Source organism: Sphaeramia orbicularis, chromosome 12 (assembly GCF_902148855.1).
Source record: "Sphaeramia orbicularis chromosome 12, fSphaOr1.1, whole genome shotgun sequence".
NCBI lineage: Eukaryota > Metazoa > Chordata > Actinopteri > Kurtiformes > Apogonidae > Sphaeramia > Sphaeramia orbicularis.
Window position 1 is genome coordinate 9,128,435 of NC_043968.1, and position 24,609 is coordinate 9,153,043.

Genomic DNA, 24,609 nt, shown 5'->3' on the forward strand with positions numbered 1-24,609 from the left:
TTGGTAACAGCCCAGATCATGTGACCACAAAATGGTGGAAGCTGTGAGCTGTTTGTAAGCTGAGCATCTCCACCGAGAGGCTGGGAGCAGGAAATAACCAGGGAAGTGTGGAGTCCATCAATGCTTTGAGACTAAAGAGGACAGAGATACCTGTGCCCCAGCAGTGGTGAGTAGACTGCTTTCATTCTGGGACGTTTAAAAGAAGACCAAGAGGAATATGGTTCTTTTTCATCCAGCAGACAGGAAGCAAGAGAGAGAGAGGGAGGGAGAGAGAGAGGGAGGGAGGGAGGGGCTGCTGTCATCAGCACAGTGGTCCTGTGCTCTGGAAGTGGATATGAAGCTGCTCAGCATCTTCTATGGAGGATGCACACAACAGCTGAGGTGGATTTTCATCATTCTGCACTATAAGGCTGTGTACCAACGTGTGTGTGTGTGTGTGAGTGTGTTTATCATCTGTGTGTGTGTGTGTGTGTGTGTGTGTTTATCATCTGTGTGAGTGTGTGTACTACTTCCTACATTCCTGTGAATCGTCAGCATGATAGTCATCTCCACTGTAACAGAATCAACCATTCAGCATTTTGGTTCATTTAGTCACTGAGGCGCTGACATTTTCCTGCAGGCAGAGTCTTGACAGGAGGAACACGGATGTTTCTTTTTCACGTGAACAAACACACGTGACTCACTGTGAATTTGCATCTTTGCCCAATCTGTGCTCAGGCGAGCATGTAGTCATTCGATTTGAATCAGCTCTAGGAAAACGCAGCAGCAGCGAGGAGGGGGGGACTGTTGTGATGTAACAAGCCCCGCTGTGTCTCCAGCCCTCCCCCATCATCAGCCCTCCCCCCTTCCCTCTCTTACATCTCAGCATCCTTCCTCTGCTCCAATTAGAGCGGAGGGATTATTCATAAAGGAAGATGACCTTTCACCTCAAAATCTTGCTCATTTAACTCCCCATCCCCTCCTACTGTTACTGCTGTCCCTCTTGTGTTGTCTTCTGAGATTAAAAAAAAAAAAAAAAAAAAACAGGAGGAAAAATTAATCAAATAGTGTTTTAACACACGTTTATGAGAGTCACTTACAGTATCTCTATGTGATCCTGTTTACTGTTTATGACCAGCTGCATTACACTCTATCCAATCCAATCCAAGGTTATTATCATTTACGAAGACTAACAAAATGACAAAAACTAGAACTGTGAAAACATTTTCATGAACTGAAATAAATAAGAACTACAATTAAAACAAAAAACAGTAACTAAATGAAACCGTATTGTGTGCTTACAAAACTAACTAAAACTTATAAAAATTATGGATGAAATTCCCTTCGTTTTTGTCAGTGTCAGATTGATATGAAATCGATTTATTTCCCTCGAGCAGTTTTAGCTGGTGGCATCGAACGACACTTAACGGTCCGTCACTTCTCAACCCCACTCTACCTGGAAACATGGAGACTAAAGGTGGGAGAAAGCAGCAGAGTCCTGTCTGGGATTTATTTGAATAGGATGGAGAAAAAGATAAAAGATATGAGGAAAAATAAAACTAAACTAAAACTAAGCATTTAGAAAATAACGAAAATAAATAAAAACCCTTTGAAATTAAGAATCTCTTTTAACAAGGGAGTCCAGGCCGAGGTTATTATCGTTAACGAACGAAATGACTAAAACTAGAATTGAAAAAACATTTTTGTTAACTGAAATAAATAAAAACTAGAATTAAAAGAAACAAACGATAACTAACTGAAACTGTATTGTGTGCTTATAAAACTGACTAAAACGTATAAAAATTCTGGATAAAATTCCCTTTGTTTTCGTCTTTGTCAATGTCAGATTGATATGAAAGCGATTTATTTCACTCTAACAATTTTCTCTGCTGGCACCATATAATATTTGACGGTCCGTCACTTGTGGTTTCCAGTCGTCTTCTGGTCCCCACTCTACCTGGAAACATGGAGACTAAAGTTGGGAGAAAGCAGCAGAGTCCTGTCTGGGATTTATTTGAATACGACGACAGAGAAGAAGAGAAAAGATATAAAGAAACTAAAACTAAACTAAAACTAAGCATTTAGAAAATAACAAAAACTAAAAAAAACTAGCAAACCTGCTCTAAAAACGAATTTAAACTAACTGAATTAGAGAAAAAAATCCAAAACTAAATAAAAATAAACTATAATAAAAAAATCCAAAACTATTAGAACCTTGGTCCGGGCCAAAACAGGCAGCAGTGAACACAACACACAGTTACAGGATTACACAGTTAAACACACAGAACAGACACATTCGACAATAAACAGGAAAAATAACATTTACAAACAGGTTAAGAAAAACAAGTGCAAGTTATGGAGTCGGCCTCAAGAACTCTCAGTTTAGACTTAAAAGTGCCCAAAGAAATGAACTCAGTTTCCAGTCTTGGTGCAGCTGCAGTAAACAAAAGCCCTTCCACCCATTTCTGTAAAGGCCAATGGAACAGAAAGCAGCACAGTCACAGAAAACAATTATTAGACCACTCTTGGTTTCTTCAGTTTTATGTTTGTTTTAATGCCTGGTCCAACTAAAGGTACATTTGTTTGGACAAATATAATGATAACAACAAAAATAGCTTGTAAGAGTTTAATTTCAGAGCTGATATCTGTCCATTTAACATGGTTTTCCTCATAAAAACTAAAATCACTTCAGTTCTTACATCAATAGATGACATTTAGTCTATATAATGTATATTATTATGGACAGAGGCAGTAAATCCAGGTGTAGATTACTGCACAAAGGGAGAATTTTATTTTCCTTGGTCAGGATATGTACAGTCAGTCCAGCTGTGATTTACAAGGAGGACAATTAATACTGAACAAACAAGAACTCAAACTATGAATTATGAAAGAGCTGCAGCATCTGAAACTGACCACAGTGAACATTTGACAGATAAACAGAACCACAGTGCTGCAGTTTCACAACCACAGTTTGTCATGTCTGTTATGGATTGGGATTGTCTCTGTCAACTCACCATATATAAATATATATAATTAGAGGTAGAAGCTGTCTCCAGTTACAGACACCTGGGAGTCCAACTGGACAACAAGTTGGACTGGTCCTGTCGTATGGAGACTCTGCACAAGAAGGGGCAAAGTAGACTTTATTTCCTACGGAGATTAAAGTCTTTCAACATCTCCAAGCCTCTTGTGTGCAGCTTCTACCAGATTGTGGTGGCTGGTGCCTTGTTTTTTGGTGTGGTGTGTTGGGGGGAGGGAGCTCGCATTTCTGACAGAAACAAACTGAACAAACTCATTAAGAAAGTGAGCTCCATCATTGGGACTGGACTGGACCCAGTTCAGCAGGTGGCTGGGCTGAGAATGCTCAGGAAACTGGACTCTATTTTGAAGAATGCATCTCACCCACTGCACCACCTTAAGGTGTTCAGAGAGAGCACCTTCAGCCACAGACCGATTCCCCCTCAGTCCAGGACTGAACGCAGTAGAAGCTCCTTGTTGGTTGTTTGTGGGATGTTCATCGGGATGGGTCAGTGTGTTTTTCTTGTACTGCTGCTGTAGTAACAAAACAGTTTCCTACAAAGGATCAATAAAGTATCTATCTATCTATCTATCTATCTATCTATCTATCTATCTATCTATCTATCTATCTATCTATCTATCTATCTATCTATCTATCTATCTATCTATCTATCTATCTATCTATCTATCTATCTATCTATCTATCTGTCTGTCTGTCTGTCTGTCTGTCTGTCTGTCTGTCTGTCTGTCTGTCTGTCTGTCTGTCTGTCTGTCTGTCTATATTTTTTTATTGTTTCATATTTAACATTTTACAATATAAACATTTAGAACATAGTGTCACTTGACATCTGTGTGACGTCTAGTGGAAACCACAGCCACTAAATGTCTAGACCCTAGAGTGGGACTTGGTTAAGATGTAAATCGTTCCTTTTAACAGCTTTAGCACATGTAGGTGATGTAATGGAGGATGAGTATGAGGTCAGATTAGATAATTTCTTGTGTTGGCATGTACCTTTTGTTTTCTTATATGCACATCAATAAAAAAAATATATATTTTTAAAATTTTTATTTATTTATTTATTTTTTATCAATTACTAGAAATTCCAGGCGACCCCATAAAGCTGAAAAACACTAAGTTAAAGTGTCTCACCTGAAGAGAATTTTGTTCTCATTGTTAAGTAAACTACACCAGTATGCAGAAATTACCAAAAATAGTCACTTGCCTGATAAAGGGTTGTTGAAGCCAATAATGTAATAACGGTCAATAATGTAATAAATTTGCCATTTTTAAAATGTAATAGGCCAGTAATGCAATATCTGGCCAATAATGTAATAAAAGTCCTGAACAGAAAATGTGATAACTTTTGGTCAATAATGTTATAACTTATTGGCTGCTTATTACGTTATTGGCCTGGTAAAAAAAAAAAAATAAAAAAAAAAAAATTTGCAAATGTAATAACTTAGCCAATAACATAACGTAGAAATAGAACAATTTAACTTGGAAGTTCAAACAAGCACAACAAACTGGCATTTAAGAATGGTATACAACAGAGGATGAGCATTAAATATAAAATATAAAATACAAACTACTATTACTAAGAGAAAATATGTATTTATATAAATGTGTAATGCATGAGTAATTGTGCAAACTGTCAGAAATAAATAATGTGTTAAATGTGCAAAACTGTCAGAGATGACCGGTGTGATATATGTGCAATTATTGAGTATGAGGTGCATAAACAATATCACAGCTGAAAATGAACAAAGTCAAAAGGAGAAGAAACGGTTTAACATGGATAGCATCCGTCCAAACTCACTGTATTTGTGTTTTTTGAGCAGTTATTTCTAGAGTGGTTTTTAATTTGGCTAAGTTTGACTTTTCATATACAATAAAACACACACTTCCCTTCTGACAACAGTCCAGTCTGTTTGTGTGGATGTTGTTGTTTTCAAATAATCAGATGTAGATGAATACTGAGGTGGATCATCACTGATGTGGGCGTGGTCTCCAGTGGTCATGTGACTGTGTTTGTTTTCCTGCAGGTCCTCCTGCGGATGGACCTGGTTTCAGAGACGAAAATGAACTCTGAAGGGGCTGAAAGCAGACCAGGTGAGAAGGAGACCCCCGTCCACAAGATTTACAGCAGATACACCACATGATAGAATAGAATAGAATAGAATAGAATAGAATAGAATAGAATAGAATAGAACAGAACAGAAGAGAAGAGAAGAGAAGAGAACAGATAGAATAGAATAGAATAGAATAGAATAGAATAGAATAGAACAGAACAGAACAGAATAGAAGAGAAGAGAAGAGAAGAGAACAGATAGAATAGAATAGAATAGAATAGAATAGAATAGAACAGAATAGAATAGAATAGAATAGAACAGAAGAGAATAGAACAGAATAGAATAGAACAGAACAGAACAGATAGAAGAGAAGAGAAGAGAAGAGAAGAGAAGAGAAGAGAAGAGAAGAGAAGAGAAGAGAAGAGAAGAGAAGAGAAGAGAAGAGAATAGAACAGAATAGAACAGAATAGAACAGAATAGAATATAAATAGAATAGAACAGAACAGAATGGAAATAGAATAGAATAGAACAGAACAGAATAGAATAGAATAGAACATAACAGAATAGAATAGAATAGAATAGAATAGAACAGAAGAGAAGAGAATAGAACAGAATAGAATGTAAATAGAATAGAATAGAACAGAACAGAATAGAAGAGAAGAGATAGAATAGAATAGAACAGAATAGAATATAAATAGAATAGAACAGAACAGAATAGAAATAGAATAGAATAGAATAGAAACAGAATAGAATACAATAGAATACAATAGAATAGAATGAATATTTTTATTTCAGTTATGTACAAAAACGCATACATATAAAAAAACCCATAAAATTAACACAATTGGTAACTGAATGAATGAATGAATATGAATGAATGAATTAATGTTTTGTTTTATTTTGTTTCTTTGCATGTTTGAAATGAATAAATAAATAAATAAAAATAAATGAATAAAAATAAAACTATACAGAATAAAACAATAAAAACCCATACAGTCGATAACCCTCTTGTTTTGCCTTCCTGTAGTCCCTCCCACCTCTCTACCGCTACAAGGAGGCTCCACCCAGAGGAAAAAGTTGTCGGCCCCTCGTATCAGCCTGTCACTGGACCAGAGCGAGGACGATTTAGGGGAGACCCCAGACGATCTGGACATCAACGTGGATGACCTGGACACCCCGGATGAAGGCGATTACCTAGACTACACAGACCATGAAACGGACTGGGAAGGTGGGTCCGACTGCAGTCCCACCCCTTCTGAACCCCCAAAGACCTAAAGCACAGGGGTCAAACATACGGCCCGGGGGCCAAAACAGGCCTGCCAGAGGGTCCAACCTGGCCCGTGGGATGAATCTGTGAAATGCAAAAATTATACCAGAAAAAATTATTAGACCACCCTTGTTTTCTTCCTTAGGACAATGTTGACAAAAGCTGGTCACAGTTTTGAGATATTTGGAGTTTTAAAATTTTTGACAAACTTTTGAAATATCCTCCTGAAACCCAGGAAAGTAAATATTTGTAAATGCTTTTTTGTTTGTTTGTTTATTTTTTTTTTTTACATTAAATAATTGTCTTGATTGGAAAAATCATAATGCAACCGTTTTTCAGTCACAATTTTTATTTTATTTTAATTGGAATTTTTTCAGGATTTTTTTCCTAAGTAAAGCTGTGAAACTCTTGTCCCCTACAGAAGACACAAATGCATTGCTTGGTCTCAGGAGGATATAAAAAAATTGCCTTTACTCATAATGGTCCATATTTTAATGGCTTATAACATGGAAATGGTCACAGATATCAATATAGTAACTATAGAGCACTGATAGGAAGTCATATATAGACTTTCATTTGGGTCCATGACCTTTGACCTTGAGTGACCTTGAAGGGTCAAACTCAAGGTCACAACTGTCTACATTTCAACAATCTTCTCTAAAACTAATGGTCAAATTTAGATTCCTTGGTACAATGACTACAAAAGTTGTTCACAGTTTTGAGATATTTTCATTTTTGAATTTTTGACAAATTTTTTAAAATATCCTCCTGAAACCCAGGAAAGTAAATGTTTTTGGCTTTTTTTTTTTTTTTTTTTTTCTTACATTTAATGATTGTCTCGATTGGAAAAAGCATAATGCAACTGTTTTTCCTTTACAGTTTTAATTTTTATTTCATTTTTTTATGGATTGTTCTTTGCAGTGGACAGGATTTTTTTTTCTGAGTAAAGCTGTGCAATGGTTTATAACATGGAAATAGTTACAGATATCAGTATAGTTACTATTGATCACTGATAGAAGTCATATATGGACTTTTATTGAATTATTAGAGTTCTCCTCCAGTGAAAGTAGCACCCACTTCTGTTGGAACATTGATCTCCTGCATCCAGACCACAGGACTGTAACACAGACACAGAACCTGACAACCTCACAGATTCAACCTGTTATTGATTCTTTATAAAACATGCTGCTGAGACACAGGGACACTGGTCCTATTTTTATTTTTAGTGTATGTAAGTCTATATTAACACTCACTTTGCCACCTTTCCAATAAATAAAATCGTAAGCTTCGGTTGTAAACTGTCAATCAGATGTTGACGGTACAGTCCACTAACAGCCTATTAAATGTCTTTACACCAACCACAGGTTTCATTAACATAAACCGCAGCAAAGTAGACGTAAAGTGGTTTAGTAAAGGGCAGATGACTGGGATAAGACAAATGTGTTTATTTTATTGTCTAATTTGGTTGTTTTGTTGATTATTTTCTTCATTTTTCTGGTCATTTTGCTCAGTTATATTAATTATTTTCATTTTTGCGTATTTAATTGGTTATGCTGTTGATTATTTTCTTCATTTTTCTGGTCGTTTTGTTTAGTTGTGTTAATTATTTTCATTCTTGCATATTTTATTGGTTATTTTGTTGATTATTTTCTTCATTTTTCTGGTCATTTTGTTTAGTTGTATTAATTATTTTCATTTTTGTGTATTTAATCGGTTATTTTGTTGATTATTTTCTTCATTTTTCTGGTCATTTTGCTCAGTTATATTAATTATTTTCATTTTTACGTATTTAATTGGTTATGCTGTTGATTATTTTCTTCATTTTTCTGGTCGTTTTGTTTAGTTGTATTAATTATTTTCATTCTTGCATATTTTATTGGTTATTTTGTTGATTATTTTCTTCATTTTTCTGGTCATTTTGTTTAGTTGTATTAATTGTTTTCATTCTTGCATATTTTATTGGTTATTTTGTTGATTATTTTCTTCATTTTTCTGGTCATTTTGTTTAGTTGTATTAATTATTTTCATTTTTGTGTATGTTTTTGGTTATTTTGTTGATTATTTTCTTTATTTTTCTTGTCATTTTGTTTAGTTGTATTAATTATTTTCATTTTTGTGTATGTTTTTGGTTATTTTGTTGATTATTCTCTTCATTTTTCTGGTCATTTTGTTTAGTCATAGTAATTATTTTCATTTTAGTGTATTTTATTGGTTATTTTGTTCATTTTTGTTGATTATTTTATTCATTCTTGTTCATTTTATTGAGTACTTTATTTATTTTAGTGATTATTTTGTTGATTCTGTACATTTAAAGAATTATTTTAACCCATAAAGACCTAAACATCCACTGTCGACCAAAAGCATCTACTGATCTAAACTGTTGATCCACTAATCCTATCAATACATGTAAGTAATTGGTGTAAAATGCAGTTTTTCATCTTTTCATGGTCATCAGATATGACCCATTTGGATGCTCAGAGGCTTCGTAGTTACCGTGGAAACACCGTCATCTTCTACAACATTGATTCACCAGTAAAACCCATAGAGTTGGATCAATGACAGTAGATGGACACACTGGGTTTATGTTCAGTTAATGACAGATTTTGCTGAAAAAGTCACTTTTTCTTCAGTTTTTTTCTGTTTTGATACAATAACCTTTGATTTTACTCTGAGCTTTTATGAACATCTTCATAATTAGTCAATTAAACAGAAGAAAATAGATGATTTTCACTGGAAGAAACAGCAAAATTCAGAGGATAATATTATAATAAATGGTGATAAATCACTTAGGAAAGGTTAAATAGAGGAAAAAATTCATTTGGGAACTGCCACAAAAGTCACAATGGGTTAATAATCTCCGGTCATTGTATTGACTGATTTAATCATTTTGTTGAGTATTTTCTTCATTTTTGTTCATTACTTTAACTAATTTGTCCATTTTGTGCATAATTATTATTTTCATTTTGTTGGTTTTAAGCTTTTTTTATTATTATTATTGATTTATTTCGAATATGGAAATATTACAAGCTTCCTGATTGCTACTAACTGACTTCTTTGCACGACATAATATAGAAATGAAAATTCAAAGAAAGCATAAAATAATGATACACACAAAAGAAAATAAAATAAAAGTCATATTCACAAAGGAGTGAGAAGGAGCATAGATTATTAGCTCTCACCCCTTTGTCTAAACCAACAATAAGTACATATATACGTACATACATACAAACACACATATACGTACATATCTATATACATCAATGAGTAAAGGACAATAGTCAGTGATGGTAATTATCAATTATCATCATCAATTATAACTGATAAACAAAATATTTTTGTTAAATATTTGTTGTTTTTGTAATATATGTTGTTTTTGTAATATTTTCTTAAACTGGTTAATATTTGGACTTTGTTTGAGGTCCTCACTTAGATTGTTCCGTAACTTAACACCAGAAATAGATAAACAAAAACTTTTTAAGGTTGTTGTCCTGTTTTTGATTTTGAACTTATGTTCCCTCTTAATTGATAACCTCCCCCCGATTTCTAAACATTTTTTTGTATATTTTCTGGTAATTGTCTGTTTTTTTGCCTTGTACATGATTATTGCTGTTTGCTAAGTAAGTAAGTAAGTAAATTTTATTTATAGAGCACTTTTCACAGACAGAGTCACAAAATGCTTTATCAAGTCAAGTCAAATCAGAATCAAATCAAATTTACAGAGACCCAACAGAATCCTCCAGGAGCAAACACTTGTGATTGGTGACAGTGGAAGGAAAAACTTCCCTTTAACAGCAGAAACCTGGAGCAGACCCAGACTCCTGAAGGATGGACGACTGCCTTGACCAGTTGGGGTTAAAGAGGGAGAGTAAAGGAGGAGAAAAGAGAGAGCGATAGAGATAGAGAGAGACTGGAGTACTTTATGATGAATACATAGTGTAATCAGTCTGTGGTGGTCCTGGGTCAGGTGGGAGACTAAAAAGCCTTTTTGAACAGGAGTGTTTTGAGGTGTTTTTTAAAGCTCTCTACAGAGTCCATGGACCATAGGTGTAGAGGCAGGTCATTCCATAGACGTGGTCCACAGCTTTAAAAGACTTGTCACCGCGTGTGCTAAAACAGGTGCGTGGAACCATCAGCAGGTGCTGTCCTGAAGACCTCAAGCTACGAGTCGAGCTGTAGGGCTGGATCAGGGAAGCAATGTATGCAGGGGCCTGGCCATGGAGAGCCCAGAAAGTTAGCACCAGAATTTTGAAATGAAAACGATATATAACAGGAGCCAGCAGAGAGATTTAAGAATGAGAGTGATGTGGGTTCTCCTGTTTGTGCGGGTCAGGAGCCTGGCAGCAGAGTTCTGGACAAACTGTAGACGGGCCAGCTCCTTCTGTTTAAGCATGTAAACAGGCTGTTGCAGTAGTCTAAGCCAGAAGATACAAAAGCGTGAACGATCATCTCAAGCTCATTGGTGGACACCATAGACCTGAGTTTGGAGATGTTGCGGAGTTGGAAGAAACAGTTTTTCACTAGGTGTTTGGAGTAGAATTCTAAAAACATGTCCTGGTCAAAGATGACACCCAGATTCCTCAGTTTGGTCTTCACCGCTAAGATACAATGTCGGTGAGTTTCAGTAGTTTGGATTGCCTAAAAAGTGGATTCCTATGTTCCAAGTACTGAGCCTTGTGAACAGTCCTGATTGTTCTTTTCTGCAGGATGGTGAGTGATTGTAATGACGTTTCAGAAGTATTTCCCCAAACCTCAGCACAGTTATGTAAATATGGCAAGACCAGTGATTTTCGTAGTTATTTGGTTCAGTTATTTGGCACGGTCATTATTCCTGCACTGAGGTTATGATAAATGTATTTTTTGATGACACATGACCTGTTCAGACAAACTCTGCGACCCACTTTTAGGCTTAGGAAGCTGGCTCCAACACATCATGTGGCATGTTCTGGTTTCAGATCCCAACGTGGCCAGTAGGAGTGGACCCAGTGAGGTGTACAATCCCATCCCGACGTACAGCGCTGAGGAGGAGCGCCAGGACGGCAGACTATGGAGGACCGTCATAATTGGGGAGCAGGAACATCGTATCAACATGAAGATCATCGAACCCTATATGAAAGTCATCTCCCACGGAGGTGACATTTACACGTCAACATCACAACATGTGTCTAAACTCTTTACACTGTACTTATAGAAATACTCTGGAATACAAAATACACTGGTCTACAAGGAAAATGCTTCCAGAATAAAAATAATGAGATTTTACCACATGAGAGTCACTGATGAAGAAAAATCAAGTCAAAAATGCTGGTTGGCTGAACTTTCCAAGATACAGCCTTGGGTCAAAATGTGAAATTCAAGAATTAACGAGAGAATGCGTTTGACTCAAAAGGAATATTTGTCTCAGAGCTACAAGATCTACTTCAAAACACTGTCTGCACATTAGAATACATTCACTTTACAGGTTCTGTTTAGTGGAAGATTTATGAAACTATTATATAAATGTACATAAACCAATATATATGTGTAATAACACTTAATCATATACCTTGAAAACATCAGCAAACCAGCACTTTTGTCATTTATTTTCCAATTAATCTTATTAAAATATGTAACATTTAGCACATTTAATGTCTGAAGCAAATCATTTCTAAAAAATTGTAGACCAGTGTTATCAACATAGGACATAACTTTATTATTATTAACATAACATTATTACTTTTGAGAAAATTTTTTAGCATTTTTTATTGTCAAGTTCAATGAAGTAACCATATTCAGTTCCTTGCCCATAAGTGGCAAAAAAAAAAAAAAAAAAAAAAAAAATCAAATTTACAAGAACAGGGTTTCTGCAGGTCATTAAAAACATTAAAAGTAATTAAATAGATTTTGTGAAAATTAAGGCCTTAACAGTATTAAACTTGGGGCAGCTGTGGCTCAGGAGGTAGAGCAGGTTGTCCGATAATCGAAGGGTCGGCAGTTCAAATCCTGCTCTGTCTTAGTCATGTGCTGTTGTGCCCTTGGGCAAGACACTTCACCCTCCTTGCCTCCAGTGCTGCTACTCACACTGGTGTATGAATTAAGGTTATTATCGTTAACAAAAACTAACAAAATGACAAAAACTAGAATTGCAAAAACATTGTCGTTAACTGAAATAAATAAAACTATACTTAAAAGAAAAAAATGATAACTAACTGAAACTGTATTGTGTGTTTACAAAACTAACTAAAACTTATAAAAATTCTGGATAAAATTCCCTTCGTTTTCGTCTTTGTCAATGTCGGATTGATATGAAAGCAATTTATTTCGCTCTAGCAATTTTAGCTAGCGGCACCATACGACACCTCATGATCCGTCACTTGTGTTCACTTGTGGTTTCCAGTCGTCTTCTGGTCCCCACTCTACCTGGAAACATGGAGACTAAAGCTGGGAGAAAGCAGCAGAGTCCTGTCTGGGATTTATTTGAATACGACGACAGAGAAGAAGAGAAAAGAGACGACAAAACTGAAATTAACACTAAAACTAAACTAAAACTAAGCATTTAGAAAAAAATGACAAGAAATATAAACTAGCAAACCTGCTCTAAAAATAAATTAAAACTAATTGAATTAGAGAAAAAAAAAAGTCAAAACTAAATAAAACTAAACTATAATGAAAAATCTAAAACTATTATGACTTTGGTGTGAATGCGTATGAATGTTTGGTGGTGGTGGGAGGGGCTGTAGGTGCAAATATAATATATGGGTTTCACTTTCTCAAATGAGTGACAAAAAACATTGAAATTTTTCATGATATTCTAATTTTTTGAGATGTACCTGTATGTAGTTTACCACCACCAGAGTGTGAATGTGTGAGTGAATGAATAATGTACACTGTACGCGCTTTGAGTATACATTCATAAAAAAGCACAATATAAATCAAATCCATTATTATTATTATTATTTTTTTTACACTTAATTTTTATTAGTCAGTTTTCCTCTTTTTTAACACAAAACAAAGGCATAACAATAACATAATAAACATAAATAACATAACAATAAAAAAACAGGCAGCATTCGGCAAGTAAGTATTTGTTACTATTCAAAACAAGGTTAACAATTGGCACATGCATGTAGCATCAGTAAAGCCATGCAAATTCAATCCAATTTGAGCAGCACATCTGTTTTTGTGACAGTACCCACATTAATTGTCCCTAAAAAAGCAATCAATTTTTTTCCATTTCCTCATGTAGAGCATCATTATTATTACTATTATTATTAGTAGTAGTAGTAGTCGTAGTATTAATTTTGATGTCCAGTTAAAAATTTAAATACACTTGATGGGAAAAAAAGCATTGTTATTCACAATTTATTTTGATTACACTGGGTTACAAAAAAATGTTTTTTGCAAGTTGTCTAGATTTTTTCAACTGAATTAGGCCCATTTTGCACCGCTAAATCCAAAAATGACATCTGTTTTTCTCAATCAGGTCAGGTTTTTTTTTGCTAATTTGATTTTGAAAAATTTGATCTTCTCACAAAATATAAGAATTAATACCAAAATAAGATTGGTAAGCACACTTTATGAAACTTGTGACTTGATTCCTGTTAGGTACAATGGTGTATTCAGCGCAGATGGAGCAGAATACGTCAGGCTTAGTTTTGCAAGATCTTCTAGTCGAAGCCATTTCATTCACCTGTAATATTAAAAAAAACATTAATCATAAATTGGCAAAAGTAAAATCTTCAGAACTCGTTTATTGCAAGAAATACGAAAGAATTTTGTATCATATGATGTGAAAATGCCCATAAATGTAAGCAAAAATGTTAAAAAGCCAATATGTAGCATAGTTCAGAAAGTTGACCTGATTGAGAAAATGAATGTGATTTTTGGATTCAGCACACCAGAATGATCCTAAATCAGCTCAAAAAACTTCAACAATAAATTTGTTGTTGACCAGTGTTATATAAACATTTAATAATTTTGATTGGAAGTATAGTGTGATGATTGACAGGCCAAACCATTTAACTGTCTATTGTTTATGGCTGATACACAAAGTCACAACAGCGGATGCTTTTAATGCAACGTGCTGTGACTGTGTTCATGCTGTGGTGAAAGAGCGGAGGGAATATTAGCAAATGTTGGAAAAATGGGAAAATGTAAGTTTCAGCAGAAGTGGTTGGAGGAGGTAACTATTCAGAACCTGGTTAAAGCCTGTGGACGGTAACCCGACATTTATAAAACTGTATCTGCAGTTGGACGTGGGCATTAAATGTGTTTCAAGCGGCATTAAAAAGCATTAAATTAGATTAGCTGATACCTGCAGAAACCCTGAAGAAGTAAATATAAAAAATACAAGAAAAACACATGTAAGGTGAAAGGAACGTGTATTTTAGAACATTAGAACATCATTTTTGGAACATTAGACCAACATGCGTGCTGGTCCAGCCCCCTGTCCACATCCACATGATCCCTTTGAACATCATTCCTTACATTAGTACCATTACTGCATGACCCTGGAGACCACATTGGACCTGAGACTGGTGACTCACTGTCCTCACTGGCACTGTTTTGTAATGTGTGCAGAAAAGAGCCAAAAATAGTCACTTGCCCAATAAAGGGTTAAATTATCTAAAAAAAAAACAAAAAAAACAACATGTTTATTTAAATCCATAAACTAAACTCCATAATGATAGCTTCTCCAATTACTCCATGTTTGCTAAATCTAAAAAATAATTAGAATATTTAGTGAAATTAACCCTTTCATGCATGAATTATGAAAACCTTAGTCGAGATTTTTCTCCTGAGTGTTTTTATTCCTCTTTAGGCATAAAAAAGACAATGCAATTGATTTTTTTATTTTTTTTATTTTTTTAATGAACCTGTTTTTCATGGAGTTAGAAACATGTCCACTCAACTGGACACCATGCATTTAATTCTTGAAGCAAAGAAACATGTATTTAACCCTTTCATGCATTAATTATGAGAACCTTAGTTAAGATTTTTTTCTTGAGTGTTTTTATTCCTCCATAGGCATGAAAAAAACAGTGTGATCAAGTTTGTTTGTTTTTTTCATAGAGTTACAAAAATGTCCATGCATTTAACTTTTGAAATAAAGGCACATGTTTAAAACCCAATATCAGAAAGTGATATGAAAACAATGAAATAAAAAAACCCCAGATGTTTTCTCACATTTTAACATATTCTAATGCTAGTTATTACTATTTTCATGGAGATCATATGAAAAAAAAAAAAAAAAAAATCAAACAAATAACAATTGATTAACGCTGAAACATGTTAGTGCAGATCAGGTTTATCCAGAACAGCAAAGTTTCAGTAATGGTCTGAATGTCAGTGTATGGGATGTTGCATTAGTGTCCACTGTGTTGACTGATATGGAACTAAAACAACAAAACCCATGAATATACAAGAGAACAGCTATAGAATAACTGTCCACTGGAGTGACCACTATGCATGAAAGGGTTAATATGTGAAATATCTGTTTTCGAGTGCAAAACACATAGTTTTCATCTTCAGTTTTATTATTCTTATATAATTCTTGAGTGCTCTGTGTCACCGCTATCTGATGTCTTAGAGCAAATGAGATGAACGATTTCACATTCCAAAGATTCCTCACCTTCCTTCACGCTCCTTCAAGAGGGGAAACTGAAAATAAGGAAATACAGAGTGTACTGAAGGGCAGAAGATGTCTGATTATCATGATATGAATCAGACGGAACTTGGCAAACAATATTCACGTAGGGAAATTTTATATCCGCACAACAACAGTGATATATCCTGTGTAGGTTTTAGACTGGCAGCAAATTAAAGGAATAGTCTAAATAAATAAATAAAAAAATAAAATAAAACAGCAGGGAAACAAAGAGAGGAGGCTAATTAATGAAGGTTTGGATGTGAAACTAATGTGATTCATACACTGTGGCTGTCACCACATCTCAAACCAACTGAGAGATTCTGGACTGACTCCTCCAATATCATCAAAAGAGTAAACATGGAGAAAAATCCCTCTGATGACTGGGGTTTCTGTCTCCTGTGGAGTCATTTATTAAATCAATCCCAAAGCTTATTGCACCAGTGTGGGAGGCTTATGCCGCTATCTTGCAAAGACAATTTGCGTTGGCTTTTCTGTAAGTTGTCGGCCATTTGTTGCTGCTTTAAGGCTGTGTTTAAACATAGCTGGGAATCTGGCAAAACACAGATTTTTCTCTGGGTTTGTTTCTACGGTTTAAGGCGAAGACACACGACCCGATTTTTGTTGGTCAGACGAGCAGAGCAGTGTCACATAAGTGAAGTTACAAGTATTAAATGAGAAAATAAGGAAGTTTGGTGGCAGCTAGGGATGGGAATCATTAAGAATTTAACGATTCTGATTCCATTATCGATTTTGCTTATTGATCCGATTCCTTATCGATCCTCTTATCGATTCTCATCGGGTGAGGGAATAAGAGTACAAACAGGTGTGTTTGTATTAACTGTCTTTTATATTTTCATCTCTGCACAGAAAATATAACATATACCGTATGAACAAATAATAATAACAGATGACATCTGGGGGGGGGGGGTGCAGTGAAAGTGACACTAAAGACGCCGCATTTCTACTACGTGAAACCGGTTCGACTTGGCTCGGCTTGTCTCCTGTTATTGTGCTCCTCATTTCCTTTCCCTTCTTACCTTCAGAAACTTGTTTTTGAGGAGTTACGACGTTTGTTGCCCACACCGGAACCGGAAACGGCCCGGCGTTCACTCTGCCGCTAAGTTCACTAGCGCCGCTAAGTAGCGAATCAAATATGTGACATTCCTGTAAATGGTTCACATGCTGTGGACAAATGTTTGAGGATATTGGAGGGATTCCACCCTTTTGAAGACATGGAAGCTTTGACAGTGTTCCTGTGGACCTGGTGTCGTCTTTTTAGACCGTTTCTGCCTCAACGCCATGTTGGCTACGTTCTGACCAAAACAATGCAACATATGTGTGACGTCATCGCGCATGCACAACGAAGGTGGAATCGATAAGCAGAATCGTTCAGCAGGAAGGCAAACGATTCCAAGGAATCGAGCTACTGGGAACCGGTTCTCAAAAGGAACCGGTTCTTGATTCCCATCCCTAGTGGTAGCGAATATTAGCATCTTAGCTAATTAGCACCCACTACAGGGTTTCCTCCAGGATTTTTTTAAACTGTGGGGGAGGACGTTGAAACTCCAGTGTTCGTTTTTCAAAATTAAGTTATTTGCAGAGCAGTGTCACATTTCATGAGTACAATTTCACACTCTTCTTGTGGTCTGTAAATGTGTGCAAATATAGACTTTATGTTTATGTAGATCAAGGTTAATATAGTTCTGGATTTTTCATTATAGTTTAGTTTCATTTAGTTTTGACTTTTTTTTCCCTCTAATTCAGTTAGTTTTAATTCGTTTTTAGAGCAGGTTTGCTAGTTTTTATTAGTTTTCGATATTTTCGAAATGCTTAGTTTCAGTTTCTTTTTATCTTTTCTCTTCTTCTCTGTCGTCGTATTCAAATAAATCCCAGACAGGACTCTGCTGCTTTCTCCCAACTTTAGTCTCCATGTTTCCAGGTAGAGTGGGGACCAGAAGACGACTGGAAACCACAAGTGACAAGAAGTGACGGAGTGTGAAGTGTCATATAGTGCCGCTAGCTAAAATTGCTAGAGCGAAATAAGTCACTTTCGTATCAATCCGACAATAACAAAGATGAAAATGAAGGGAATTTTATCCATAATTTTTATACGTTTTAGTTAGTTTTGTAAGCACACAATACAGTATCAGGTAGTTATAGTTTTTTTCTTTTAATTATAGTTTTTATTTATTTAAGTTAACGAAAATGTTTTTTCAATTCTAGTTTTCGTCATTTCGTTAGTTTTCGTTAACGATAATAACCTTGGTGTAAACGTAGCCTCAGACTGCTGGAGCCTCAGCGTAAACTGAATCCAGATGAGAAGCTGTTCCACCATATTGATTTCCCAGGCAGGGGCCCATATACTCCTCTCCTTTTCCCCCTGGGGGGCCCACTAAAGCCCCTTGGCTGTTGCACCTTTTGCCCCTGTAAGCCTGTGCCTCTGGTGGAAATCAGCCCCGGTAACTGGAGGAGTCAGTCCCATTTTCTTCTTGGCTTGAAGTGAAACCCAGCCGCTCCATGGAAACAGAGTTGTCAGTCAGTGAACATTAATGTGATCATAAGCTCTGTCATCTCAATAAAAGGCCGTCTGTCTGTCTGAGTGACACCACATCTACTGATGAATGGCTCCAACGCCGAAAATGAAAATGGCATTAATCCTAAAAGTAGTGAGAGGAAACAGGACGGACAGGGAGACAAAAGAGGCCCGGGTTGGGAGATAGATGTGGAAAAATAGGAAAATAACAGAGCAATCAAACGGTGAAAACTATGCTAATTAAGGCTAAGCTCTTACCAACAATGGAGCGAGGTCAAGTTGACTCTTACTGCTTTTATTTTTGTGTGTTTTTGTCAAGGCTACTATGGCAACGGAGTTAATGCCATCATAGTGTTTGCTGCCTGCTTCCTGCCAGACAGTGACAAAGTGGACTATCATGAAATAATGGAAAACCTGTTTCTGTGAGTATTCCATTTCTTATCCATTTATTCTGCAAAAAAGAATTATTGTTAGTGCTTTTAAAGTAAGGTGAACAGGTTGAACCCGCTCTGTGTGGGACGTTACAGCATTTTGATCACTTATCTCCACTTTGTCCCACACATTAAGATACTGAACCGTGTTTAGATGTTGAAGAGATTGCATGAGTTCAAGCAGATTACAGTCAGGTTTATATCCAAACGCAATGACACAGAACGTCTAAGTACACACTATGAAGCATTAGTTAAGCATTAACAAATACTGTATTCATTATTTATAAAGCATATTTCTGACACGAATACTCATTAGTATATGGTTTATAAGCACACTTATAAATTTTTTACTAATCATTCGTAATCCTTCATCATTCAATCATGCAGTTTGTTTGATAATCCCATGTGCTGTGTCTTTCCTTTGTTAGAATAACTCAGACTTTTGTGAGTCTTTAGGCATTGCCAACCTTTAAATCTCATCTGTAAATGCTTTAGATGGCATAGTTTGGCCACACTTTAGATGAGCTCACACCATAGACTTAATTAATGAGTAGTAAGTGCTTTATAACTACCTGAAACAATGAATTCCTGTATTAATAACTGTTTATAGGACATCTATTGGAAAATAAATGTGAGTTAGTATAAAATACCTACTAACATATTCACTAACCATTAGTACATGTCTGAATAGTGTATGTTTTATTTTATTTTTATTTAACCTTTATTTACCCAGGCAAACAATTAAGAACAGATTCTTATTTACAAGTGCAGCCTAATCAAAGAGCAATGGCTCCTTGGGGGTTAGGGGGTGAGGAGGCTAAAAGTAAAAACAAGGTTAAACAATTACAAAAACAAACAGTGCAACTGTGCAAACTGTGCTAGCAGTAATGCACAGCATAACTGGTTCGTAAGTGATGCGATTCTAAATTTTAAATGCTGAATCCACAATTTATAAAGTATGAAAATACAATCATGAAGCACATTGTGGATGAGCTTATGAATGATGAGTAAAACCATTATAACTGCTTATAAACCATATATTAATGAGTATTCATGTCAGAAATAGGCTTTATAAATGATGAATTCAGTATTTGTTAATGCTTAACTAATGTTCTTATTAACCCTTTCATGCATGAATTATGAGAATTTTTCCTGAGTGTTTTTATTTCTCTTTAGGCATTAAAAAACAAACAAACAATGCATTTGAAAAAAAAAATGTATGAACCTGTTTTTCATGGAGTTTCGGCTGAACACCACGCATTTAATATTTCAAGCAAAGAAACATATATTTACTGATATACTGTGTGAAATCTATGAAATAAAAACAAGCACTTTGGGTGTCTAGAAAAGCGCTATATAAATCCAATCCATTATTGTTATTATTATTATTATTATTATTATTATTATTTTTTTTTTTTTTTTTTTTTTAAATTTATTTATTTATTTTTAATGCTGCTAATCTGATGTTTTCTCACATTTTATCATACTCCAATACTAGTCATTACTCACTTCATGAAGATAACATAAAATAATGACTTTTGTTTAAAAAAAAAAAAATTACATTAATTACAGTCTAATAACAGGCATTTGATTTCCAGTCAAACATGTTAGTGCAGATCAGGTCTATCTAGAACACCAAAGTTACAGTAATGGTATGAATTGCGGTGTATGGAATGATGCAAGAGCGTCCAATGCATTGGCTGATATGGAACTAAAACAACAAAACTCATGAATATACAAGAGAACAGCTGGAGAAGAACTGTCCACTGGAGTGACCAGTATCCATGAAAGGGTTAATGATGAGTAAAACATTTATAACTGTGTTTATAAACCATATATTAATGAGTATTCATGTCAGAAATATGCTTTATAAATGATGAATTAGTATTTGTTAATGCTTAACTAATGCTTCATAGTGTGTACTTATTATAAAGTGTTACCAGAATTTCTACTGTTTCCAATAAAATGAATATAAAATATGCAACACTTTAGTTCACAGGTGTCAAACATGCGGCCCGGGGGCCAAATCCGGCCCACCAAAGGGTCCAATCTGGCCCCTGGGATGAATTTGTGAAATACAAAAAATTACACTGAAGATATTAATAATCAAGGATGTTGAAATCATTTTAGGTCAATTCAATCTAAAGTGGATCAAACTAGTAAAATATTATCATAAGAACCTATAAATAATGAAAACTGCAAATTTTTCCTCTTTGTTTTAGTATAAAAAAGTAAAATTAGGGGAAAAAAAGTTACATTTACAGACTATCCTTTTACAAAAAATATGAATATCCTGAAAAAATATGAACAATCTGAAATGTCTTAAGAGAAGTATGTGGAATTTTATACAATATTCTGCCTGCTACTAAATCTTTAAGTTGTGATGCACGTGTATAAATAATCAACTGAGGCGTAATATTGTTAACAATGCACTTTTTTTCTTAAGAATTTTCAGGTTGTTCATATTTGTTCATATTTGTTCAATATTTTCATCATGGAATTTTACTTTTTTCACTCAAAAACATAGAGAAAACTTTGGAGTTAACATTATTCATCAGTTCTTATCCTATTATTTATATCATTTTACTGGTCCGGCCCACTTTATATCATATAAGTCTGTACGTGGCCCCTGAACTGAAATGAGTTTGACAGCCCTGCCTTAGTTGGAGCATTCATTTATCAGATGGATCAGGAAATTATTTAGAATATTTTAATTACTTTGATTTTTTCTTTATTTTTATCAACTAATTTGGTTATGTTGTTGATTATTTTCTTCATTTTTTTGGATAAAGATGCATTTTGTTTAGTTTTATTAATTATTCAGTCATTTTTTGTGCATTTTATTGGTTATTTTGTTGATTTTTGTTGATATTTATTATTATTTATTCATTCTTATTCATTTTATTGAGTAATTTGTTTATTTTATCTATTATTTTTTTGATTCTACTCATTTTATTAATTATTTCAATAATCTCCGAACAATGTATTGACTGATTTAATCATTTTTTTGAGTATTTTCTTCAGTTTTGTTCAATACATTAACAAATTTGTCAATTTTGTTAATTATTTCCTTCAGTTTGTTGGTTTTAGGAAGATTTTGTTGACTTTCTTGGTTATTTGGTTCACTTTTGTTCATTTACTTGATTGGTTTGTTCAGTTTGTGCGTGCTAGCTTTCAAAACATGAAATCCAAATAGACAAAATGTTATTATTATAACATATTATTTTATTTTCTGTTTGTGTTCAGCGATCCAAAGTTCTTGCTGAATACTTTACAGCTTTTGGCGTCATGCTCAGGGAAAAGCCTGGAAATGAAGTGACAGAAATAAAGTGATATAGTCTAGCCTGTTTGCTCAGACTTCCCATGTTGATGTCTCCACTGTTGTGTTTTAGTGTATTTTGATTACTTTGATTTTTTTCTTTATTTTTTATTAACTAATTTGGTTATGTTGTTGATTATTTTTCTTCTTTTTTTTGGGTTAAAGACACATTTTGTTTAGTTTTATTAATTATTCAGTCATTTTTTGTGCATTTTCTTGGTTATTTTGTTGATTTTTGTTGATATTTCATAATTATTTATTCATTCTTGTTCATTTTATTGAGTAATTTGTTTATTTTATTGATTATTTTGTCGATTCTATTCATTTTATTAATTATTTCAATAATCTCCGAACAATGTATTGACCGGTTTAATCATTACCTCCACTAGGACGTATTGTGATCACTTTGCTTTGTGTGTTTGCGTGTTTGTTTGTTTGTTTGTTAGCAAGATAACTCAAAAAGTTATGGACAGATTTTCATGAAATTTTCAGGAAATGTTGATACTGGCACAAGGAAGAAATGATTACATTTTGGTGGTGATTGTGGGGGGTTGGGGAGGGGTGGGGGGCAGATCTGTCTTGGCGGAGGTCTGCGCTCTCCGAGTGCTTTTCTTGTTTTTTTGAGTATTTTCTTCAGTTTTGTTCATTACATTAACAAATTTGTCAATTTTGTTAATTATTTCTTTCAGTTTGTTGGTTTTAGGAAGATTTTGTTGACTTTCTTGGTTATTTGGTTCACTTTTGTTCATTTACTTGATTGGTTTGTTCAGTTTGTGCGTGCTAGCTTTCAAAACATGAAATCCAAATAGACAAAATGTTATTATTATAACATATTATTTTATTTTCTGTTTGTGTTCAGCGATCCAAAGTTCTTGCTGAATACTTTACAGCTTTTGGCGTCATGCTCAGGGAAAAGCCTGGAAATGAAGTGACAGAAATAAAGTGATATAGTCTAGCCTGTTTGCTCAGACTTCCCATGTTGATGTCTCCACTGTTGTGTTTTAGTGCATTTTGATTACTTTGATTTTTTTCTTTATTTTTTATTAACTAATTTGGTTATGTTGTTGATTATTTTTCTTCTTTTTTTTGGGTTAAAGACACATTTTGTTTAGTTTTATGAATTATTCAGTCATTTTTTGTGCATTTTCTTGGTTATTTTGTTGATTTTTGTTGATATTTCATAATTATTTATTCATTCTTGTTCATTTTATTGAGTAATTTGTTTATTTTATTGATTATTTTGTCGATTCTATTCATTTTATTAATTATTTCAATAATCTCTGAACAATGTATTGACTGGTTTAATCATTACCTCCACTAGGACGTATTGTGATCACTTTGCTTTGTGTGTTTGCGTGTTTGTTTGTTTGTTTGTTAGCAAGATAACTCAAAAAGTTATGGACAGATTTTCATGAAATTTTCAGGAAATGTTGATACTGGCACAAGGAAGAAATGATTACATTTTGGTGGTGATTGTGGGGGGTTGGGGAGGGGTGGGGGGCAGATCTGTCTTGGCGGAGGTCTGCGCTCTCCGAGTGCTTTTCTTGTTTTTTTGAGTATTTTCTTCAGTTTTGTTCATTACATTAACAAATTTGTCAATTTTGTTAATTATTTCTTTCAGTTTGTTGGTTTTAGGAAGATTTTGTTGACTTTCTTGGTTATTTGGTTCACTTTTGTTCATTTACTTGATTGGTTTGTTCAGTTTGTGCGTGCTATCTTTCAAAACATGAAATCCAAATAGACAAAATGTTATTATTATAACATATTATTTTATTTTCTGTTTGTGTTCAGCGATCCAAAGTTCTTGCTGAATACTTTACAGCTTTTGGCGTCATGCTCAGGGAAAAGCCTGGAAATGAAGTGACAGAAATAAAGTGATATAGTCTAGCCTGTTTGCTCAGACTTCCCATGTTGATGTCTCCACTGTTGTGTTGGCACAGTTGCATTTCATGCTTGGACAGAGTGGTTGGGATCCCACAGGCTGTTCTCACAAAGATATTGAGTAAGCTGGCATATCCAGAGAGTTTTGGATAGAAATGAAAGGAGGTAAAGCGTAGTGTCTGCAGTTTCTGATGCCAGATGGCTTGAGGTCTGAATCTTCGCGAGGAGGTGGAACTATATATCTCGGTGCCGAATGGTATGCGGTTTGATGTCAGTGGGAGATGATCACAATAGTCATGAAACAGAGTAGATCAGCAGTGTTGGTTTGTAAGCCGGAGAATGACATTGGATCAGCGGGAGAGGAGAGTCCGACTGAGCTCAAAGTCATTGAGGTTAGAGGAGTGATTGAGGAAACTACAAGAAAGAGTATGGAGGCCACAAAAAAAGCGGATGCAGTCTCGACTTTATTGTCAGAAGTTTCTCTGT

At 34.7% G+C, this 24,609-nt stretch overlaps 1 protein-coding gene across 1 annotated transcript in view; it reads left to right on the forward strand.

Annotated features, from left to right (window-relative positions):
- prune2 (prune homolog 2 with BCH domain) overlaps positions 1 to 24,609 on the forward strand; it is a 43,253-nt gene continuing 18,644 nt past the window's right edge. The window contains exons 1-5 of the mRNA XM_030148762.1: positions 1 to 166; positions 5,041 to 5,107; positions 6,095 to 6,295; positions 11,287 to 11,463; positions 18,812 to 18,914. Coding sequence (XP_030004622.1) covers positions 5,053 to 5,107; positions 6,095 to 6,295; positions 11,287 to 11,463; positions 18,812 to 18,914 — 536 coding nt within the window. The 5' untranslated portion in view covers positions 1 to 166; positions 5,041 to 5,052. The remainder of the gene's footprint in view (positions 167 to 5,040; positions 5,108 to 6,094; positions 6,296 to 11,286; positions 11,464 to 18,811; positions 18,915 to 24,609) is intronic.